The sequence below is a fragment of the Eurytemora carolleeae genome, unplaced genomic scaffold (assembly GCF_000591075.1).
Source record: "Eurytemora carolleeae unplaced genomic scaffold, Eaff_2.0 scaffold13, whole genome shotgun sequence".
Classification (NCBI taxonomy): domain Eukaryota; kingdom Metazoa; phylum Arthropoda; class Copepoda; order Calanoida; family Temoridae; genus Eurytemora; species Eurytemora carolleeae.
Genome location: NW_019402181.1, coordinates 599,964 through 616,005, shown reverse-complemented (window position 1 = coordinate 616,005; position 16,042 = coordinate 599,964). Strand labels below are relative to the sequence as shown.

General features: G+C 29.9%; 2 protein-coding genes across 2 annotated transcripts; both read left to right on the top strand.

Annotated features, from left to right (window-relative positions):
- Positions 1–11,143, top strand: LOC111718135 (kelch-like protein 20). Its single transcript, XM_023493646.1, has 10 exons — positions 1–109; positions 597–671; positions 1,091–1,124; positions 1,919–1,990; positions 2,540–2,591; positions 3,152–3,295; positions 4,298–4,393; positions 5,399–5,515; positions 9,536–9,601; positions 10,734–11,143. The coding sequence occupies exons 1-10, from the start codon at positions 17–19 to the stop codon at positions 10,951–10,953; spliced, it is 969 nt and encodes a 322-aa protein (XP_023349414.1). The 5' UTR covers positions 1–16; the 3' UTR covers positions 10,954–11,143.
- Positions 11,144–13,023: 1,880 nt separating this feature from the next.
- On the top strand, positions 13,024–16,042 carry LOC111718152 (uncharacterized). Its single transcript, XM_023493665.1, has 4 exons — positions 13,024–13,040; positions 14,382–14,515; positions 14,855–14,981; positions 15,932–16,042. Exons 1-4 carry the CDS (start codon positions 13,024–13,026, stop codon positions 15,975–15,977), a joined length of 324 nt encoding a protein of 107 aa, XP_023349433.1. The 3' UTR covers positions 15,978–16,042.

The following is a 16,042-nucleotide window of genomic DNA, read 5'->3' as shown; positions in this document are numbered from 1 at the left end:
GATAGTTGAGTCTAGCATGATAGAGTGTTCTGGAACCTGTGCTAGGATGAAGGATAATTGCAATGCTGTGCATTTTGAAGCTTCAAATAACACGTGTTCACTTGCACAGGTGGTGAGATGACGTTGTTTGCTACAGTCTGATTTTCAGTAAATGTAACAAAGAAAAAGCATAAAGTGCAAAATGTTAAAATTGTATGGCTCTAAAATTGTGATTAAACATACAGGGTTGCCCAATATTCTTTTTAAATGACTCAAGAAAGTGCTCTAGCGTTTAGTTTTTATTTTTAGAAGGGGTTGTTTAGGTAGCATTTTGGTTGTTTGATTCTTCTGCTTGTCGTAAAACAATGTCGAATGTTCTAAAACCTTTGTTTACTTTAATCTGTTAATGATTTTTTTTCTATTCAAATCTAAAATGCAGAGGGAAAAAATATGCATAGAAAAATAATGAATAATACTTAATCAAATTACTATAATGTTTGAAATTTGAAATTACTTCATAAAGAGGCACAAATTTGATGCTTTCACATTGTTACAGTGTTAGAAAAAACATTAAAAAAAATAAAAAATTAATAAATATACTCTTTATTTCTTTAAAGTTGATTTTACTGGAGGAGCTACCTGAGGAGGAAGCATTTCCTGTGTTCATTGAAACTCAAGCATTCAACTCTCTGGTGAATAAGTAAACATGTGAATAAAGGAAGTGGGTTTTATTAGCTTGAATGCAAATACAAGCCTTTGCCTGCAATGAAAGTTAATTCTGTGCAATTCCTTGATAATTGTGTGCAAAAAATATAAATATTTTGCAAATCCACCTAAACTTAGCGTTTTGTCTTGTTTCTAAGAATATCATAACATAGTTTTTTTTACATAAACTTTCATTAATAAAGTATCGTATTGTACTTCACTCTATGTCACCTGCTTAATTATATGTCACCAGAAGAATAAATTACAAAGTAAAGTTAAACCACAAGACTGAAATGGTAGGGTTTCATAAAATGATTAAAATATTTTGGTGTATTTTGGATATTTTCTGACGGATTGATATATTTGTTTGAGTTTAAAGTTGTAATAGTATTTTATTTCTTTTTAGGAACAGAAAGAAAATTTTCTTCTAATTGGACAAGGTACATAAAAAGTAAACAAAGAATTTGTTCAAAATTATTGTATGAATGACAAGTGCAAGCATTTTAAAACTAAAAAAAAGGAGAAATACGTGACAAATTTTTATACATATTGAATAAATAAATTTTTATTTAGAAAATGTCTATTCTACTTACTATTTGTACATGTGGCTTAACACTTATTTGTTTATTGTTTATTTTGCACAAAATCATAAAATAGAAATTAAATATTTTGGATAAAAACATCCGACTGGACATCTTTTTAGATTCCAAAATACCCTCTAATATAATTTCATCATAACATCATGAATGATGATTCTTACTGGCATCACCTGTTTTTTTTTACTTTTTCTGAGGCAATACAAAATGTTTGTAAAATATTGTTTTAAAATCTAAACTTCCTAAAATTCCTTTTAAACCCTAAAACAAATCATTTCCCCAAGTTAATACACAGTAATAAAAAGTATTATTTTGATTGAACTATATGAAAGAAAGTATCAACACAGAAAAAATATTTAGAAAAAAAATCAAACCTTCTGTTTAAATAGTAAGATTATGGTTAATCTAAAAAATCAAACAATATTTTAAAATAAATGACATATTAAAGGGGAATTTGAATAATAAAAAGCAAAATTAAACTCAGGCATTGAAATTTAACACTTTAAATTTACTTTTGTAAAGATGATAGTTTAACCGTCTTAAACAGCTTCATATAATTGGTGTCTAATTTAGCTTCGATGGCCTACTCAATTTATGAATTTATTTTTACTTTTTCCACATCACTATTTATAATTTAGGGATTGACAAGGTCCAATCATATCCGTGTAATTTTACTTTGCCCATAGGAAATATAGATTTCCAACTAGGAGGTAAGATGATTTTTTTTTTATTCACTTTACATCAATAAGAACTATCTAATTCAAAGCTATGCTTCAGCAACATTGTCAAATTCATTCAGCACAAAATGTTTTTGTAAATATTAATTTAATAGTGCAAGCTAAAAAACACTGAAACACTGAAATGTTAAAATGTTAAAATTATAAAAATCTGTTAAAAATTTAAAAAGTTATAGGCAAAAAGCAGAAAAATTAGTACAAATTTCCCAGAGTCCTCCAAAAAATTATGTTTTGGCCGTAGATCAAACAGTTTCTAAATAAAAAAAAATGGGCAATATTCATTATTCACTATTTAGATGCACTTGTTGTGTAATGAATTTGTATAATTCATTTGTATTGAATTTTACAGTTAGCATATTTCAAACAAAACATTTAAAAATGACCACTTCATGATTTTTGACCTTTTTTAAATCTCAAATTTTTTTTGTTTAAATAAACAATTTTTGCTGAATGTTGGTAATTTTGAAAGACGTAGAAACATAGAAATGTAATATTCTAATTCTAGTCCAATTCTAACTATAGGGATTGCTGTACTGAAAGGAAAAATTCACATATACAACTTTAAAACCAATAAGTAAGTAATTCATTAAAATGTCCATTTAAAAAACATAACCATCCTTTTTTTAAATTTTTAGAAATTCTTCTTTAAATCCATCCTTAACAATAAAATCTGCTATCAGGAAAAACGTATGATCGAGAAACTATAAAATAAGAAAAAATAAGGTTTTTTTTAATGAATATTGGGTTATAAAATGGCTTTACTTTTCATACAGTTTTTATTAAGTTATGAAATATCAGTCATTTTTTAGAAGATAGATGTTAATACTTTTATTTAAAAATATCACTAAAAAACTCAACCACCAATTTTTGGTTGACTCTTCGATGGCAAATAGTATGTTGGTGTCAAGAAATACTATTAAACTAAACCCAATTTTTGTTGATTTTCCTTCATTATCGGATATTTAATATGTTAATCATAGGAGAAAAACATATTTGTTTAAATCCTGGTCATAAAACTGATGATCATATGCCTTCTCTGATACATTTTTAAAAAAAAATTTCTTGCCATTAAATTCCTCAGAATGCTGTTTGCCAATAAGCATTCTAACATCAATTTTAACTATTCTCAAACAGGTGTTACCACCGTAGCATGGTGTTGTCTGGACCCTGGGACGAAACACCAGACTGTGTTACACCAGCTAGAAACAGCCCCACTATGACAACTGTTGGAGAAAATATATTAATGACTGGCGGATATGTAGAAAGTAGTTCATCAAGGTGATTAAGGTGTATTGGCAAAAAAGTCTTAAATATTGTACTTACTTAAATGTTGGTCTTGGCAAAATTGAGGTATCAAAAAGGAATTTTTTGAAGATTAATTGAAAAGTCCGTTAACAAACAGCAAAATCCGTTAATTTTTAAATTGTTAACAAAGAGAAATAGCTATTCTTTTTTTATTTCTTTTTAAAAAAAAAATGCCCTTGGATATGGTTAAGGAGACAAACAAACTTTTCTTGACCGAGTTGATTCCAGGGCAACAATCCACTCTTCTAAATTATAACATTATTAACTCATTGTATCACCAGTCAAAGGTAGGGTTTAAAGCAAAAAGGGAAAATCATTTAGCAAAAATTTTGCATTTTTCCAGGAAATAATTTTTCCCTGAATATTTTGCATATTTGCATTATGTTAGATCGCAAAAAAATGCAAAAATATTTGCTTATTTTACAGAATGTTGCTTTTAGCTGTTTCGTGAAAAATGCAAATTTTCCATAAATAAGCAATGTGAACATTTCACAAAAAATGTACAAGTTTTGAGAAAAAAATTCTCTTCATCCAACATTAATTAAAGTAAAGGAAGAGCTATTATTAATTATTATTAAAACTGCTGAGATCTCAGAGCAGAGAATTAAGAACTTTTCAGATATCTGATTGTTCTAAATGTTCATTGCTAAGAACTGAATGAAATGTTTACAACCTTTTCTTTTCTCTTTTATAATACTGTTTGTTAACAATTTCAATCTTTATTAGTGTTATTATCTAAAGATATTTTAGAAATCTTTGTTAAGAGAATCTTCCATTAATTTACAAAATGTTTCTGTTTGCTAATGGGAAGCTGTTCAGCCCTTCGAACAAGTTATTGTATGGGGAAGTAATCTCAGTTTATGATTGTTTTGATGGGTTGTGCTTCTTTTTTAACAATTTAAAAATTTGATTAAATTTTTGTTGTTAAAAACGTTTACTAAAATTAATTTTTTTTGTTACTTTTTTACTTTTCAGTTTGGATACTATTGAATCCTTTGACGGTACAACGTGGACAACTCTTAGCACTAAACTTAGTCGTCCAAGAATTGCTCACTGTTCTGTAGGGATAAGGTAATATCTACCAAGTCTTATTAAGTCATATAACTGAAATGTTGAAACTGTATTTAGTAAATTAAAACCTAACATAACTCCAAGACTTCCTTTCATTATTATAACCCAGAGAGCTAGACTTCCTCTACTAGAAGATAGAAAAGCCAAGATGAAAAGAGCTAGATCTCCATCCCTAACTTCCTCCCACTATTCCCCAGCTAGATGGAACAATTACACCATCAACACCTAAGATCAATTTTCTTTTATGGCCTGAGTATACTGAGGAATCTGATTCTGCGTATGCACCTGAACCTGAACCTGATCCTGATTCTGCTCCTGAACCTAAACCTGAGACTGAGTCTGCACCTGAGCCTGAACCTGAGTCTGAATCTGGTCCAGAATCTAAAACCTAACCTGAAATCAAATCATAACCAACTGTGAACATTGCAAACCTAGTTTTTAGTTTCTGTGAAGAAAACATATGTAAAGTTTGCCCAGTTAGACTTAGAGCATATGAAAAAGGCGATAACCAAATATAATAATAGTTGGTTAATAGTTATGGAATGTTAACTGTTGTTTCTCAGTAATAGGAAGTCAGCTGTGAAATATTGCACTGGAATTCAAAGTCTAATCTATGTTTCTCATATGAATCATAAAGTAATATAGAAAATAAATAATGTAGTTTTTTTCCATTAATGAATTTGTGAACTTTTAATGAAATTGCAAATTTTTAATCTCTGCTACAAAATAAATATTTAGATTTGAAAAAAATAGTAAAGTGTTTGAAGCGGAAAAGGCAAACAATTTTTTCTGCACAAATGCACAATTATTTATAGTTTAAAAAGCAATAAACAAATCTTTTTAAACAAATTATAAAATTTAATTTCAAAAAATTATTAAAGTTAAAAATGGTTTTAAAAACATACAAAATACACTTAAGATTTAGACAATAGCTCAAGAAAGTTGATGAAAGCTGGTCTTAAATGCAAAAAAATCTATTAATAAGGATTTATCTTGTTGTTTTAGTTATACGGAAATGATTGTGCTTGGAGGTATGAATGGCCCATGGCAAATGAGACTAGTAGAGAAATATGATGCTGATGGTAACATGATAGAAACTTTACCAAACCTTATCACTGGAAGGTAAACTTCTATTGTTGAATCCAAGGATTAATAAAGGCAGTGCTAGATATGGGGACCCCCCGGCCCCTTCCCTCCATTAAAGTGTTAAAGGTACGCTCTCCCCCTTGTATATCTTATTAACACTCATTCTTGGAGATTGTATCTCTACTCCTTGAGGCTTTTAAAGCTTCGCAAGGTTTGCAAACAAGAATCCTAATCAAATTTGGATTTACTAACGCTAATTTTACTTCTATCCATTGTACTTTGTAGAAAATGGCAGAGCTCATGTAAATTCAATAAACTTTAAAACTGGTCCTTTATATGTTACAATATCTATATAAATTCTGGGTCTAATTAGGGTTATTCAATTCTAGACAATATTTCATAATACTTTTTTAAATTATATGATGAGAGTGTAACTTCTTAGAATATTCATATCTGATGTTTAAATTTTTTTTTATAAAACACAGACGGGATTTTAATATTTTCCAATAAATGTTTTAAAAACCCGCTCCAGTCGTAAAAAAAAGTTTTCAAGGAAGAATAAGATTTGATTATTAAATTTTTAAAGGATCAGTTTTGAATATAATTTAATTATTAATGGTTTGAATGGAATAATGAAACCACACTCTTTGGTATTAACCTTTCTCAGCAATTTTCTTAATAACGCAACAGATAAAATAAAAGTAAGATTATCAGTTCAACTCTAGCAGCAGGTCCTAGGTAATTGACATTGGAGACCTTCTTAGTACCAAAGAAGGGAGAGAGAGAGAAAAATGGCAAACCCAGTTAAACATTACAAACATAATAAACTTAAAGAATGAGGGTAAATTTAAGGAGATGGCAATCTAAAAGCACAAGATGCTCTGCTTCATCAGTTAACACTGGAGAATAGAAGCTTTTTACCTCTCTAGGTTTAAGTTTAGCTATTGTAAAAGCTTGACATACATTCCTTAAAATCATGTCTGGTGCAAGCCAGTTTGTAAGTATATCCTTCACTGTTCAGTGAGAACTGAATATTCTTCAAACATTGCCCTTGTGATGTGGAGAAGCATCCAGTACAAGTATCATTTACAAGTGGTTCAATGGAAATGCCTCAACACGGAAACGGACCAACAAGGAAATGGACCAAAAAGTGACTTTTGGTCCGTTTCCTTCTTTTTCAAGAATTATCGGAAATCCCTCAAAAACTGAAAAGTTTTGAGGGATATCCAAATATTTTTGATCCATTTCCGATATATTTACGTCTGACTCGTTTTCCGTTTTTTTTATCGGTTTCCGCATATTTTTTGCTGATTGGTTTCTTTTTTTTTACGATCGGTTTCCGCATATTTTAGGTTGGTTTTCAGTTTGTTGGTTGGTTTCCTGTTTTTTTTTCAATCAGTTTCCGCAAATTTTGGTCCATTTCCGGCTATAAATTTATAAATTTTTAGTTTGTTTGTCGGTTTCCTTTTTTTCGATTTGTTTAAGGATTTTATGTTCATTTCTGGTTTTCAAAAAAAAGTTATAAATTTTTCAGTTTTTCGGTCGGTATACTTTTTTGATCTGTTTCCGCAAATTTTTGATTATATAATAATTATATAATATATAATACAACACAGGTCACAGATAAATGAAGTGAACAGGGTCAGACAAAAAAGAAGAATGTTGGAAAAAGTGAATATCTGCACTATATACATGTATCAATTACCAGTTGCTTAAAAATTGTAATTTTTAAAATATATGAAAAAAATACCCAATTTGTTAAAAAAAATTTTACACAAAAGTGGCGCCTTGGAGTTTTTGGTAGGAGGGGGTAGGGAGGTGCTTTTAGTATTCTGCAGTATTATTACAAGGCTTAAGCCTGACCCCCTTTCGTTTTACCTTTATTTTCAAAAAAAATATCTCTTTTCCCCTATTTGAATAAACCACCCAATAAATGTTTGTACTCCACATACACAATACACATAACTAACATTGTGTGGTAATTTCTTACAACCAAAAATGTATGATGAAATAAACTGGCAAACTTAAATTAGCAAACTTTGATAAGATCACACCTCAAGTTATCTAACCTTTATGTGATCAATTATCTTTGCTAATAGATAACATCATACATCAAGTTATCTCCATCACACGGATCAAACCTTTATACGATTACTTATCTTTGTAACCTGATAACATTATACATCGGGTTATCACCATCACACGGATCAAACCTTTATACAATTACTTATCTTTGCAACCTGACAACATTATACATCGGGTTATCACCATCACACGGATCAAACCTTTATACAATTACTTGTCTATGCAACATTTAACACCCACATTAATAAATATATTCTTATTTGATTAATCACATTTATTTCAAATATATTCATAAATGTATACATAATCACAATATAAAGAGAAATAGATGGTTTAATGATCAGCCATGATCCCTTAACATATTAGGTTCCTTAGCTTGAGCTTTGAGCGCTTTCTCAGTTAATCTACCAAGTCTCAAGTGCATGATTAATATATTAGTCAGTCCATCAATCAGATCTTTATCTCTTTTATTCCAGGTTTGCCGGTCAACAAGGAAATGGACCAAAAAGTGACTTTCCTTCTTTTTCAAGAATTATCAGAAATCCTTCAAAAACTGAAAAGTTTTTGAGGGATATCCAAATATTTTTGATCCATTTCCGTTTTTTTATTGGTTTCCGCATATTACAGGTTTGCTTCCGGTGTTTGGAAAAAGTTATAAATTTTCAGTTTGTTGATTGGTTTCTTTATTTTACGATCCGTTTCCGCATATTTTAGGTTTGTTTTCAGTTTGTTGGTTAGTTTCCTGTTTTTTTCAATCAGTTTCCGCAAATTTTGGTCCATTTCTGGTTATAAATTTTAAAATTTTGAGTTTGTTTGTCGGTTTCCTTTTTTTCGATTTGTTTAAGGCACATTTTATGTTAATTTCTGGTTTTCAAAAAAAGTTGTAAATTTTTCATTTTGCTGGTCCGTTTCCGGTTTTCAGAAAAGTTATAAATTTTCAGTTTGTTGGTTGGTTTCCTGTTTTTTTTCTATACATCTCCGCAAACATTTGGTCGGTTTACAATTTTCAGAAAAAGTTAAAAATATTCCCTTTGTTTGTTGGTTTCCAGTTTCCGCAAATTTTTGGCCTGAGTCCAGTTTACAGAAAAAGTTATAAATTTTCAGATTGTTGGTCAGTTTCCTGTTTTTTTCACTTTGTTGCCGCAAATTTTTGGTCCGTTTCCGGTTTTCAGAAAAGGTTATAAATTTTCAGTTTGATGGACGGTTTCCTGTTGTTATTTTTGATCCGCTTCTGCAAATTTTTGGTCAGTTTCCGGTTTTCAGAAAAAGTTATGAATCTTCAATTTGTTGGTCAGTTTCCTTTTTTACGATACGTTTCCACATATTTTGCTAAATATTTTTTACAATTAAAATCAAAACAAAAATTATGGTTTAATATTATAGTTTTATTAATATCTAGCTTTTAAAAAGCATTGATACAGAAAGCAAGGAAATAAAGAGAAGCTGCCAATTTGAAAAGCTTCTCTTTAACTACTTGTAACCTTGTAATTCGAGAAAACCTTGTTAACAATAAAAACTTAAATAAAAAGTCGTCTTCATTATACTGAAATTATTTGCCTACCACCACAGTATAATACAACACAGTTAAATGAAGTGAACAGAAAAGAATAAAGTTGGAAAAGTGAATATCTGCACTATATACATGTATCATGTACCAGTTGCTTAAAATTTTGTAAAAAATCTAAAAATAAAAAATACCCAATTTGTTAAAAAAAAATTTACACAAAAGAGGCACCTTGGAGTTTTTGGTAGGAGGGGGTAGGCAGGTGCTTTTAGTATTCCGCAGTATTATTACAAGGTTTCAGCCTAACCCCCTTTCGTTTTACGTTTATTTTCAAGAAAAAAATCGCTTTTCCCCTATTTGAATAAACCACCCAATAAATGTTTGTACTCCACATACACAATACACATAACTAACATTTGGGGAAGAAATGATTTTTGAAGAAAGGATATATCCCCTGCTTTATTTAGAGGTTACTTTGGATGTGGATTTTATCAAGGAGAAATCTATGCAGCAGGTGGAAATGGCATGTCGAGGTATAAGAATCAATCAATTTTTTTTCAATTGTAAAGATATTTCTTTACAACGATATATTTTTATTTTCCGTAAGCTATTTGAATTTACAACATTATTGCGGATCAAATATCACAATTATATATGTACGGAAATATGCTTACATTTATAAGCAGTTAAAATGTATTCTGTGTAAAGTTGAAACTTAGGAAGTAAAGCTTTTAGACATATAACTGCTTGAAATCACCAACAACATTAACCTTCTTTATATATGGAAATATGGTTACATTTATGAGCACTCACGATGTATTCTGTGTAAAGTTTGAAACTTGTAAAGCTCAATATCCAGCTAAGCTTTGAAAAATAAATCTGAACCATCACGTATACAACATCACGTATACAACATCACGTATACAGCATCACGTATACAACATCACATATACAACATCACGTATACACCATCACATATACAACATCACGTATACAACATCACGTATACAGCATCACGTATACAACATCACATATACAACATCACGTATACAACATCACATATACAACATCACGTATACAACATCACGTATACAACATCAAAATACTTTAATTAGGTTTGAAAGCTACTTTAATCACAAGTAGAACTACCCATATTAGAAGAAACAGTACAATTATTTTCTATAAACATTGGTAAAATGATTAGGAGTATCTTGGAATTTCCAGCCCTTAAAAATGAAAGACCTTCAGGTGGTTAGTTTTTCGGTCGTTGTTTCCTATATTTTCTCTCAGTGTCAAAATTTGGCCTAATAAAGAGCAGCAAATGTCTTCTAAATTGGTTGTTCTAAACATTTTTTGTTCTTTAAATATGTCAAATTTTGACCCTGACAAAAGATACGTTGAAAGCATGACAAGAAAAAAACCCCAAAACAAAAGTTTTCGGATGGTTTAAAAAAAGCAAACTTTAACATAATTCAGTTTTTAAATGTTGGAAGTTTTATTGAATTGTTTCTAAAATCGATTAACAAAACTACTTACAGTGGGAAAGGGTTAATTCTTTTTGCATGAGATGCCACTAATAGATATTAATGTTCAAAATGAAAATAAAAGGGCAAAGAAGGCTGATATTGTTCATTGTTTTATTATAAAATTAATTTAATTGTTTAGTGTGGAGGTGTACAATATGCAGAGCAAGAGGTGGAGAGCAATTGCCAACTTAAAATCAAATGTATTATTCCCTAATTTTCATGTATACAAGGAGAAGCTTACTATGTTCGGTTCTGATAATTCAATCCAGATATATAATGGAGAAACATGGGAGTTTGCTTCAGAGTCTCTTAAAAACAACTTCTACAGGGGTGTCTCAGTCAAAGTACCCTGCCATTGAACATCTTGAATTTTGCTCACCAATTTTCATTATTTGCTGTTTTGCTTCAAAAAGGAGCATATACATTTTTTAGGAGGCCTAGAATACCATCAAGCATGAAGCAAATAATAAAATAGTAGCATTTATCAATATTTGGCGTTAATTAACTTTACAAGCTAGCTGTGCTGTAAACTTTTAAGATTATAGAATAGTTTTCTTTAAAGAATGTTTAAAAACCTTTTTTGTTGAAAACTAATAATTTTTTATATTTAAAATCAACTTGTTGAATTTTTAAAAAAAAATTTTAATTCAAAGATCTTTTTTTTTTTTTTGTGAAAATCTAATCTCTAATGTAGGCAAGAAAAAAATCTTATAAATAAATCAAAATGGGTTTCAAAAATATCTGCTTTGAAACATTCAGAAACAATCATACAAATTTATGAAATTATAAACAAAAAATCATTTTTTTGGGAAAGATTTCAAAGCATATAAAAAATAGTCTTTTAGCTTTAAATCAAACAATTTTCCAAAAATGAACAAATAGATGTTAATCAACGTACAGTTCAAGATTGCATATTGAAACACCCATATTAACATATTTTCAAAGAATTGAAAAATCAACTTAAATAATGATATGTTTTATTTCATTTCATTTTAGCTGTATAAAAACGCCTTTTTTCCATATAGCAAACATCATATCAGAATGTGACAGGAGATTATAAAACAATTGATCCAGTATTTTCTTTAAACTTAAGATTTTAAAAATTTACCAGTGCACCTCCCCCCATTTTTATATGTTTTACATATGGTTACAAAAAGTAAGAAATTCTTATGCTTGCTTCATTTTATATTTAAACACCTATTAATGTTATGTATATGATTTTTTTCTTTAATATATACTAGCTGAAGAGCCCGGCATTTCCTGTGGAAATTTTTTTTTTAAAATATTGAAAAAAATATCTATCTTTTTAGTCTATAACTTAGTACGTAGCCTTTAGCTTATTACGTCAATAAAATTCACCAAACCCATACTGCAGTCCTTTAATTATCATACAGGGAAATTTTCATCTTTCAAAACATCCCAGGAAAAGATTTTACAGGTTCTTTAATCAAAACCGAAATTTGATAAAATGTTCCTTTAATTCCGTAAATTTAGGTTTAAGATGTTTCTATTCATTAATTGATTTTTGGCTAATTCAGCAATTTTTTAATATGTTAGTTTTTTAATTCATTAATCGTTAGATCATTGATTCATTAATTCATCAATTTAACAATTTTTCGGCTAGTTAATTCATCAATTCCATAATTCATTAGTTTCCCAAATCACTAACTCGTTAGTACAATAGTTCATTAATTCATCAGTTTATTGCTTTATTCACTCACCAGTTCATTAGTTTATTAATTCATTAATTCATCAGTTCATTGCTTCATTATGTCATTAATTCATAAATTTACCAATTCAATGCTTCATTATGTCATTAATTTATTAACTCACAAATTCATTTTGCCAAGTCATTCATTCATATTTTATTAATTCACTTGTACATTCATTTATTCATTAATCTTCAATTCACTAATCCATCGATTTACCGATTCATCATTTTTCTTTTCAAATACTTCCTGAAATGTATTTTTCGTTTAAATACATTTTTTCTTAATTCCAATGATCCTAAGTCTTACTTTCCTTTTCATACGTTTAAGTTTATTTTTCAATCAAGAAATTTTGCATTTTTTTAACGAAAAAATCCGTAGCTACAACAATTAATTGCGCAAAACATTTATGGAATTCTCTGCTCAAAAATGCGAAAATTTTGCGAAACGATTTCCCTTTTTCGCTTGAAACCCTAGGCCTGCTTCAGCTAATATGGTTGTGTGGTAAATTCTTCAAGCTAAGTCACAATGTCAAGCTAAGTCACAATGTCAAGCTAAGTCACAATGTCAAGCTAAGTCACAATGATTGTGTTTACAGGCTCCAAATGTACATGATGCCTCTGAACGAAAGTCAAAAAGCAATTTCTAGGTTGTCTGAAAGGAACTTGATTTCCAAAATTTATTCCTTTAATTTATGACAATATTTAAACTCAAGATGGCATGGCATTAGTTAACAAGTCAGTACTAAATGTTTTATGAATTAGTTAGGAGGCAAAAAAATAAAAGTTTGACATGATACAGTAAGAACCAGAAAACATGGAAAAAGTAATTTACATATTTTAGAATGAAGTTATGACTTTAAATTGTCAAATGAACATGAAACACAGAAAATGTGCAGTGTAAAAAGACCCATCTAACTAATAATAATTTTCTGGTAAAACTATTTGCTCTGTAACAACATCCAGAGATTTCTGGTTCTTATTGTAGCTCCCCCTCCTCGACTGGGGGGGGGGGGGNGGGGGGGGGGTATTGTAACGGTTTTGTCACAATACTCCTCTTAAAATGGATTTGTCTTGTGTTTCATGTTGAGAATGGACAAAATGAATATATTCTGATATTCTATTCATTTACAAACATTGTTTTAACTGTAGCTAGCACTGATTTATAATAATTTCAATTTATAATTACTTTTCCCGTTCATATATTTATTTTTAAATGGATCCTGTAAACCTGCAATATATATTGATGTCATCTTTGTTACCGCGAGTATTTCGAAAGAAAAACATATATTTTATAGCAAAAGCACAGAAAGCACAGGGGTTTCGGGATAATCTAAATATATAAATAGATTCTAACAGCTATATAGGAAAGATTTAGGGACTCCAGCAGCACCCCAAATCCTTGATTTAGTCAGAGTAGCGTGTTGAAAAATCCTATTTTTAGAGTTTTCAATGACATAGCGGGTTTTCTGTCATAATTCTTAACTAAAACATAACATTTAAACAACTTAGAGACTTCTCTCAATAAAAATTCTTAAAGGGCAAAGCCTTATTTGACATTAATAAGAGGTTTATGGAATAAATTCATTTTGACCGACTGTGCAACCCTCCCCCCATTTGTTAAATGCAATTACAAATTCTTATTAATCTATCATTTGATTTTGTAAAAGTGCTCGAATTTTAAATAATCGGTTTCCATTATATATATTTTATTTATTCATATAATAAATTCTACTTGTTTTTAACCTTTTTATTGTTTTACGATAATTTCAGGAAAACTTTAGTTTCACGACAGTATAGTTTGAAAAAACATCCCGCATGTTCTTTGATATTTTTTCAAAAAAAAATTTCAAAATGAGATTATAGCTTGGTCATGTATGTTTGTGTTTTCAGGACAACACAGCATGATTCATGATTGGCTAAGGCCCAAAGTCTTGTGAAGGAAAGGGGAAAAAGGGAAACAAAAAAAACTTAAAATACGAGAAAAATTTGTTTGCCAACGTTTTCGTCTGTTGGAAACCCTAAGCTGGAGTATATCCGTCATATAGTGTCCGGGTTCATTTCAGTTTCTAAATACAGAGCAGTGATCGGTCATAGTCCCAGAGCGGCACACCAGTTATATTGGTCCTGTTCATGTTTAAGGACTGGATGGTGCCACCGCATTGACGAATGGTTTGAAGTAGTCCTATATCTGTTAGCCGACTACCTTCCAGGTTAAGGGTCTCTAGAGCGTACAGTGTTCCATTCTGAGCCTCACCGGTTATATTTGTTCCACTGATATCTAGTGAACGAAGCGTGTATACTGCAGTGTACAGGCACAGCTTGGTTTAAATTTTTATATTATTCCTAATTCTCAGAAATTGTAAAAATAAAATAATAATCATGACATATGTGAAAACAGTTTTAAAGAGCTCCATATAATTATTCAATTAAAAACTAAATATCTGCAGCATTCCGTTGTAAGCAGGCTCAGAAATCAATGTTTCATAAATTCTTTAAACGTCTCCACAAAGGTCTGGTATAAACTGTATGCACAATCTCTTTAACTATAGTGAGAGATGAGCTGACCAGCCTCCTGCCCAACCTCTACGGGATCAGAAGAGAGTTCTTCGCCACCAGCCTCTACTCCCTCTTCCTTCAGCAGAATACCCTGCCCAAAAACCTCTCCTATATTTACAGGTTTAGAGTTATATTCATTAATGGGACTCTTAATAAACGATTAACAACAGTACCCTTTGAAGTGATGCTAAAGACTTTGTTGTTATTTTCTCTTGAAAATTGTTTAATTCTAGCAAATTTCTTTTTAATTTATAACTTTTTAACTTGATAATTTTTGCTTTTACCAAGGTTTTCAAATCACAGGGTACTCTTGGGAATCAAACAAGACCTTCTTTTAAATTGAGGGTGACCTTTACTTACATCAGTTATTTGTATTTGTTATTTGTATTATTTTCATAGATTAATAACAATACAGATACAACACTAGATGTCGTCTTTTCAAGATTTAGGATTTTTTGTTCTCAATTTAACACTGAGGCAGAGGCCCAAAGGAGTAACTCGTATTCTCTCTCTCTCTCTGCCGTCTATTTCAACGCTGTTTGCGCGGAACTCCTTTGGGATCTGCCTCATGGTTATTGTGAACAAAAAAAACCCTTCAAAATACGACATATAGTGTTATATCTGTATTGTTATTAATCTATGGTCTTTTAAATCCTCAACGTCTTACGACATAACCAATTTAAAATTCGTCTTTACAAAAGAGACTGTCGTGAGTGCCCCTTTATTTAATCAATAATGTTAAACAAATCATCTTTTTTCTCCAGCAGAAATCCGTAAATCAATAATGTTGGGAAACCACAGTTAAAAATAATCAATTTCGTATTAAAACATGGATAACATATTCATTCTTTAGATATCCATATGAAATTTTTATATAATTATACTAATTTTTGGTATTTAACAAGCGTTTTTAGATGCTTTTAACTTCCCTGCTTTTCATTATTTCTATATTTTTTTTGTAAAGCCTTAAAATAAATATTTGGGATGTTTTCAGCATTGTATTGGTATAAATGCCTAAATAAAAGTAAATTTAACAAAACATATACCTCAATTAATCTTTAGTATTTTAGGGAAATGAGTGAATATGTCCTGGTGAAGCTCAAAGCAAAATTTTGATAAAATGTTTTTTGATATATATATATATATATATATATTCCATGCCAATAAACAAAATATTTTTA